We start from the raw sequence: 8714 nt of genomic DNA, 5'->3' as shown, positions 1-8714 counted from the left end.
GAAGCCTAGAACTAATAAGCATAGAATTCATCATATTCTTTAAAGTTCTATTTTTCCTTTCAGCTATACCGTTTTGTTCGGGTGAATAGGGAGCCGTTGTCTCATGAACAATGCCAAGTCGCTCACAAAATGCCTTAAGAGTGTCAGGGCTGTACTCACCACCCCTGTCACTCCTAACCCTCTTGATCTTTTTGTCCAACTGGTTTTCTACCTCAGCTTTATATTTGAGGAACATTTCCTCAGCTTCGTCCTTAGACCTAAGAAGATAAACCATGCAAAAACGTGAACAATCATCAACAAAAGTAATATAATACTTTTTACCCCCTCTACTTTCGTGATTGTTAAAGTCACCTAAGTCACTATGAACAAGTTCTAGTACTTCAGTCTGTCTATCTACTGATTTAAATGGCTTCTTAGTAAATTTGGCCTCAACACAAACTTGACATTTCGAAAAATCAGTTTTAGAAAAACTTGGAATCAAATTAAGTGTTTAAGCCTTTTAACAGAATCAAAATTAACGTGACCTAATCTAGCATGCCATAAATCAATAGACTCAGCAATATAAGCAGAAGAAGTACTAGCATTCTTATTCATAGTGTCAATTTTAACATCAAGAGTAAAAAGCCCCCCATTACAAAAGCCCTTCCCCACAAATTCTCCATTGCGAGTAAGAACTAATCTATCAGAATCAAAGGAGAGCTTCAGTCCAGCTTTCATGAGCAAACTGCCAGAAATTAAATTCCTGCGCATTTCTAGAACATGCAAAACATTAGTGAGAGTAAGCAATTTTCCAGAAGTGAGAGTGAGAACGATCTTCCCTTTGCCTTGGATAGAAGCAGAAGCTGAGTTGCCCATGAAGACATTTTCACCTTCAACCTTGTCATAGGTAGTGAACATGTCTTTGTTGGCGCAGATGTGCCTGGTAGCTCCAGTGTCAACAATCCACTCAGCAGCATTACCTGTAAAGTTAGCTTCTAAAACAACAGCAACAATAACGTCAGAATCCTCAATAAGATTTGCTTGACTTTGCCCATTCTTCTTCTTGACCCTGCAATCTCTAGCCCTGTGACCAGTCAAACCACACTCATAACAGATCCCCTTAAACTTGTACTTCTGAATTTTCCCATTAGGCTTAAGGTTACTGTTTTTGGCTTTGGACTGGTTGTTTGATTTGGGTTCAACAAGGTTGGCTTTGGCAGAAGAAGAGGAAGGAAAAACAGAAGGGGTTTTGTCTTTGATATGGTTTTCCTCCTCAATTTTGAGGTGGGCAGCAAGTTCCTCATAGGTTAGGTCTTTCTTTTTGTGCATGAGTTGGTTACGAAAATCCTTCCAAGAGGGAGGGAGTTTCTCAATCAGAACAATAGCAAGGGTAGTATCACAAATAGACAGACCTTCAGCAGCCATATTAATACAAATACTCTCATAAGCATGAATCTGATCAATAATAGGCTTATCATCAACAACTTGAAAACTTAACCACTTACTAACACAATAACGTTTAGTACCAGCATCATCAGTTCCATATTTTTTCTCTAAAGCATCCCAAATATCCTTAGCATGATAAAAACCCATATAAATATCCAACAGACTATTCGACATATAATGCAACAACATGCCCTTACAAGTTCTATCATCCTTAGAAAACTTAATCTCAGATTCAGACAAATCATCTTTATCAACAGGTTCAACAATATCATCAAGAACATATGCAACATCAATCTGCTCCAAATAAAAATGCATCCTAACAGCCCAACGTTTATAATTCTTTCCATCAAGAGGTTCTAGTTTAGACATATCAGGAACAAGGGATTTGGAAGCCATAATCGTCTTTTAGATTGTTATACTAATAAGCAATAAAACAGAATTAACTTATCTCTTGATGCGTGAACCAAACTGACAATAGCCGCGTCGTGGAGAACCACTGACCTAAAAGACGATTCCGCGCTACCTCCCGGTGCAGTAGACAACTGCGGTCGCCTTCCAGGATAAGCACGGCGCCGGAGTTTATGTGCACTCACAAACCCGACTGGAACTCAGAATACTTGCCCAGAAAACAGAACGTAAAGAACATGTGTTTAGATAATTTTAGAGAAGAGAGATGACTGATTGTGTTATGTATTTAGGCTGAGAAAACCACCGAATATATATAGGGTGAAGAGGAAAAACGGGAAGCATGAAAGGTGGGAAGAATCTGGCCAAGAAAATGACCAGATTAATTTGGTCAGTCAACAACCGAGGCAAGAAACAAGGAATTAATTAGTCAGCTACAATCAAGGAATTAATGGCTGATTAATTCTCACAACAGTCAGAAAAGAATAATCCCAACAGACAAAAAGGAATATTCTGTTTAACAAAGAAAAAGGGAAATAAAATTTCTCCAAAAAAGATAACAAGGACCCACGCCCGCACATCGCATTCCCCAAGACCCAAGTCCCGAGGCCCGAGCCCGACCCGACCCGGCTCGGCTCGGCGCGCGCGCGCGCGTGTGTGTGTGGAGTAACACACACCTCCAACTCACTCAACTAAGTAGTGCTAAAGCACTACATTATAAAAACAAGGAAAAACCTTCCTCCCCAATCAATGTGGGACTTTTCCCTTTTCATTTGTTTTTCTCTCTCTCTCTTATTTTTCCCAACACTCTTGTTTTATATCAAGAACTTCCAACAGTTCGTACTCCACTCGAACCACCACCCCCACCAGGCCACCACCAGCACCACAACCAGAAACCCCACCACCACCATCACCTAAAACCCACCACCAGCGAAATCCCAAAATCCCAAAACCCCACCACCAGTGAAATACCGAAATCCCACCCTACAATCACCCTCCTCGCAGCAAATCGAAAGCCACCCCACGGTAGGAATTCAACCCACCTCACTCACCCTCCCCGCAGACCGCAGCAAATCGAAATCCACCACAAAAATACCAACCCATTTCCGTTGATTTCAATTTTCGACGAAATCTTAGAAAAACGCAGCAAATCGATCAGAAATGGCTTTAAATCTGATCGATTTCAGTAGTTTTTCTAAGATCGTACACCCATTTTTCTCTCTTTCGTGTCGATCTGAGATCCTTAATTGAGACAAAGAGGAATGAGGGTGGTGGTGGTGGCGGCAGCGGTAAAGAAGATGAAGAAGATTGGTGGTTGTAATGGTCCGATGTCGAAGGTGTTTATGGTGGCCTTGGTGTCGGTGGTCTAGTGTCGAAGATGTTCATGGTGTTGGTGGTCTGGTGCGGGTGGTTCTTATGGTGGTCGGTGATGATGGTGGTGGTCAATGATGACGGTGGTATGATGATGGTGGTAGACCTGGTGGTAGCAGTTGTAGGAGGAGAGAGAAAGTTTTTTTTTTAATTAGTACTCCCTCCGTTTTATAATGTTAGTCCCATATGGAATCAATCATATAAAATAAGAAAAGAAATATATTTGGAATCTAACATTAAATTACAACATAATTCATAATTAGTTTAACTTATTTAACTTTTTTGATTTTTTATTAGGAAAGCACAAGTCATAATTGCATAATTTAAGGTAAAGATTTCCTTAGTTAGAGTCATGTCATCAATCCACAACCAATTAATTCCAAAAAAATCAAGTTATAAATGAAATATATTCAATATGGGTAGATCTTTTTGAAACGCTCAAAATAGTATATGGGACTAATATTATGAAACGGAGGGAGTGATGTTAACTAATCTATTTAGTTTAAATTAGTAACTAAAATAATGCTACAAGTTTTTAATTAGGAGGTATTATAGTAATTTCATTTAAAAAATTTACCAAAAAAGAAAAGAAAAAATTTGTTACACATAATGTGTAATTTCTCTTTTTAGAAATGTTGTACATAATGCGTAATCTAGGAAGTATAAGCTAAAATTAGTGAAAAATTAAAAGGAACTTATAGAGCGAGACAGAAAAAGTGAAAAATTACGGAATATAATCATAACAAAATAATCGTCTTCCCAAAATTCAATCCATAAGAAAGATAAAGACTCCATTCAACTTGATTGCAGACTTTATTGACTGCATCTGAACTCTTCATCCGCCGAACAATCTCGTTCAAGGATCCTACTGTTATTGTGCATCTGATATACTCCGTTCTAATATATAATTAATATTAGATCCGTTGACTCTGTTATATCTCAATTATTTGCTTGGTTGATTTGATTACGTTATTATATTATTATAATAATCTCACTGATATGTTCATCCTTTTTTTTTTTCAAAATAAGGGTTAAAATTTAAATCAATTAATACTTAGAATAAATTATTATGTGCAACTTTTAAGTATTATTCCTTTCGTTTTTTTTATTTGCATTACTTTTTTTTATGAGTGTATTTTTAAATGCATCACTTTTATTTTTGGTAATTTTATTTTATTATTTCTCTCTCTTACTTTAAACCCCACCCAAATTATTTTATCAATTCTCTCTCTTCTATGATCTCCACTTAAATAATAAAAATATCAATTTTCTTTCACCTGTTTTCTCTTTCATTGTCCCCATTTTACTTTGCAATAATTTATTTACCCATTCACAGTACTATATTACTCTCCTAAAACTCTGTACAATACGAAGTGATGCAAATAAAAAAAACGGAGAGAGTACTTTATAATATATAAAAAATTTAAAGGTTGTACATAATAATTAATGAAAGGTAGTATAAAAATATTATAATAAAAAAATTAATGGAGATAGTATAAAAATATAAACGGAACTTTGTTGCAATTGTATCAATGCATGTATTCAACTAAATTTTAATTTTTTAATCATTAAGAAATGAAAGATTTTATTTTACTAGTTTAAACGTATCATGTAGATTATACAGTCAAATATTGTAATCAAGTTGTAAAGAAGAAAGTGCTTCAAAATAATTAAATAATAAATGATGTGACCGAATTCTGTCTGAATTATCTTGCATTTAAACTAGCCAATTTGGGCGGATGGAAGTTATGGGTTGCATATGTGAATGCGTCACGCACTCGTGCTGTACTACACTACTATAAAAGTCGACCATTTTCAACGTAACATACCATATCTCAACCTCTAAATTTAAGTCTTAACTCTTAATATTACAAGTTAATCACATCAAAATAATAAAAAAAAAATAATTATGGGTTCATTATCAGAAATTAAGATGCAAAAACCACATGCTGTGTGTATCCCTTACCCTGCACAAGGTCACATAAATCCCATGTTACAGCTAGCCAAACTCCTTCATTCTAAAGGCTTTCATATTACCTTTGTAAACACTGAGTACAATCATAGCCGGTTAATTCGCACCCGTGGTCCATCAGCCGTTGCTGATCGCCCGTCTTTCCGGTTCGAAACAATACCCGATGGGCTGCCCCCGAGTGATGATGTTGACTCCACTCAGGATGTCCCAGCACTTTGTGTTTCTGTTGAGACTAATTGTCTCGTTCCGTTTAAGAGTGTACTCGCCCGTCTCAATGAGACGGACGACGTGCCTCCTGTAAGCTGTGTAGTGTCTGATGGTGCTATGTTTTTTACGATTGATGCGGCTCAAGAGTTGGGCGTACCAGTTGTGTTGCTTTGGACTGCTAGTGTTTGTGGGTTCTTGGGTTATGCTCAGTATGAAAAGCTTGTGGAATTGGGACAAATTCCCTTTAAAGGTAATTTTTATAATTATACTCCATAGATTTTTTATTTTTTTTTCTTTCTCTTTTATGACAAAGAGAACATTATACTCCGTAGTTGTTTAGTTATTATCTTGCAGTTATTTAGTAGTCCTCCTAATAACAATCAATAACATAATACTTCCCTCCAAAATATTTTTTCTTTTTATTTTTTAATTTTTTGTCAAATATTCTTAAACAATCTTTTACTATACCAAGAAAGATATTTTTTCAATATTTAGTTAACATATATATATATATATATATATATATATATATATATATATATATATATATATATATATATATATATATTCCATATTATTAATTTCATATCTTTTATACTTTGAGTATAAGGTAAAAGGTACTTAATTATTATTGCCCAAATTATGTGTCGATCAAAGTTTGTCAACTAATTAAATTGGGGGGGGGGGGGGGGGGGAGAGTGTTGTATCAGTAACCTAGATGTCTTTGTTCTAAGGTATAACTTTGGTAAAAAAAAATCATGTTATTTTACGCGTATTATAAATGTTATGATTCTCTCTAATTTATTTATTTTTTGTAAATTATATTAGCTAACTAAAAGCTGTAATTAAGAGAGTATTGCATGGTACCAAGACTAGTGTCTTTCTTAAATTAAGAACCGGTATAAAACTAAGTAATTTTGTTTATATTGAAAGAAACTATAACTCTCTGTTTTGTGTAAATTATTTTATAACTTTTGAACTTTTCAAAGATTGTAAAATTCTTAGTAAAATTTTGTTAAATCCGTGCATTACACGGGATCTAATCTAGTTGTGTATAATATTATAAGTTCATAACAAATGTCTAAATGGAATATTTTTTGAGAGTTTGGTGACATAATACTTGGATACAATAACTTCAAAAAACAAGCCATGGATCGCAATATTAAGTATATTTGTTAAAATAATACGAATTACAGTATATTTTGTTAAAAAACTAGAAAGTTATGATAGAATGAACTTGTGATTTCTAATTTTCTATAAGTAGTCCATGTTAAAAAATACTTTTTTAAAATTTCACAATATTTTTAGCACTAATGGTTAAAAGTTGATACAATGTAGAGATATAATAGTGGTATTTTATACGTAATAAATACTACTACCTTATTTTGTTTGCTGCAACGCCTATCAGTAATACACCTAGTTAATATGTGGGACTACATACAAAAGAGAAAATGCTAAATCTATTTGTACTTTACAATACACAAGTTATAGACATTATTTAGGTAATGGGCCAGGAATTTGTGGAAATAATTAATTTATTTTTACTTTACAATATAACAAATACTCGTAACAAGTTACTGACATTACTAGCTAGCTTATGTTATACACAATTACACATGACGTGTTCCACGTGATCCAGGGTATTTCATATACATAGCTATATAATCTTATACTTTTTAAAATTAAAAGTAATGGGAATTTGTAGTTATAACATAATTAGTATAAGACCCTATTCTCTTTAATTTTTTTTTTTTAAAAATAACATATTATATTTTTATATTTAATATTTTACTAACCTCGAGCTACAATGGCAAGTGATGAGAATCGATCTCAAGATTATCTGGAAGTAGGAAAAAAGGTTTAACCAATTGAATTATCCCTCATTCTCAATAAATTTTCAATAGAATTATTATGTCTTTATTTGATTGAGGGTTATATTTAATAAATTAAAAAAAAGTAATTCCTAAATTATTGGCAAAATTTTCAAACTAATCAACAAGATTATCTATTTTTTTTTTTTGGTGCACACGAGGGGCAAGGCCCCGAACAAGATTATCTATTTGACTATTTGTTAAAAGGCTTGTTTTGTAGCACGAAAAAAAATGAATTTTTTTCTAAAACTGCGCAAATTTATCACTGTTATTATGTTGACTTGTGCTTAATTAGTTGCATAAAGTTTTATCTAAAGTACCTCTCACTTTCAACAATTTGGACGTGTGAAGGTTCTTTCGAAATTGAAATCGACGTTAATCATATGATTGTGATACATTAATTATGCAGATGCAAACTTTTCCACAAATGGTGACCTTGAAGCAGTCTTAGATTGGGTACCCGGAATGAAGGACATTCGACTACGTGACATGCCAAGTTTTATTAGGACCACGGACCCTAACGAACTTATGCTCAATTATGTACAACGATTAGTCCAAAACTCGAAAAGAGCTACCGCGATCCTCTATAATTCCTTTGACGCATTGGAGCACGAAGCTCTCCAATCGTTCTCTTCCGATTTCCCTCCATTTTACGCGTTAGGACCCTTCCAGCTCTTACTCGATTCTCTAGAGGCCGCCAAAAACGAAGAAATTGAATCAATTAGTACAAGTCTATGGAAAGAAGATCCACATTGCCTAGAATGGCTTGATTTTTATGAGCCTAACTCTGTTGTTTACGTTAATTTTGGGAGTATTACTGTTATGACTAATGATCAGTTGATAGAATTTGCTTGGGGACTTGCTAATAGTAACCAACCCTTTCTTTGGATTACTCGGCCTGATTTAGTCACTGGGGATTCGGCTGTTCTCCCACCGGAGTTTTTGGAAGAGACGAAAGGCAGGGGACTTATAACTAGTTGGTGTAATCAAGAGAAAGTTTTAGCACACCCTGCTATAGGAGGGTTTTTGACACATTGTGGTTGGAACTCGACAATAGAGAGTTTAATTAACGGGGTTCCAATCATATGTTGGCCTTTCTTCGCCGAGCAACAGACTAATTGTTGGTATTCTTGCACTAAGTGGGGGGTTGGAATGGAGATCGATACGAATGTGAAGAGGAGTGAAGTTGAGAGGCAAGTGAGAGAGTTAATGGCAGGGGAAAAAGGGAAGGACATGAAGAGAAATGCTATTGAATGGAAAAGATTGGCTAATGAGGCTATTGCTACTCCAAATGGAACGTCTTACAACAATTTGGACAAGGTCATAAAAGTGCTAGGGTCCCTTAAATAAAAGTTTGATCAAGTTTTGAATTATAGTTTAACATCTAGTAGGATGTGATTTGTGCGATTCATATATTTCTAAATTTCTCCCCACAAATTTGTGTCTTTTTTCTTTAAATGTTT

General features: G+C 34.6%; 1 protein-coding gene across 1 annotated transcript; it reads left to right on the top strand.

The window, feature by feature from the left end:
- Positions 1 to 5103: 5103 nt before the first annotated feature.
- Positions 5104 to 8626, top strand: LOC145585320 (7-deoxyloganetin glucosyltransferase-like). Its single transcript, XM_081642029.1, has 2 exons — positions 5104 to 5630; positions 7661 to 8626. The coding sequence occupies exons 1-2, from the start codon at positions 5111 to 5113 to the stop codon at positions 8599 to 8601; spliced, it is 1461 nt and encodes a 486-aa protein (XP_081498155.1). The 5' UTR covers positions 5104 to 5110; the 3' UTR covers positions 8602 to 8626.
- Positions 8627 to 8714: the final 88 nt, after the last annotated feature.

This window comes from Chenopodium album, chromosome 16 (genome assembly GCF_948465745.1).
Source record: "Chenopodium album chromosome 16, dcCheAlbu1.1, whole genome shotgun sequence".
NCBI classification, from domain to species: domain Eukaryota; kingdom Viridiplantae; phylum Streptophyta; class Magnoliopsida; order Caryophyllales; family Amaranthaceae; genus Chenopodium; species Chenopodium album.
This window is presented reverse-complemented; position numbering and strand designations above follow the sequence as displayed.

Coding starts and splice junctions, on each gene's coding strand:
- LOC145585320 (XM_081642029.1), top strand. CDS start 5,111: ATGGGTTCATTATCAGAAATTAAGATGCAAAAACCACATGCTGTGTGT. Junction 5,631..7,660: donor GGGACAAATTCCCTTTAAAG/GTAATTTTTATA, acceptor TTAATTATGCAG/ATGCAAACTTTTCCACAAAT.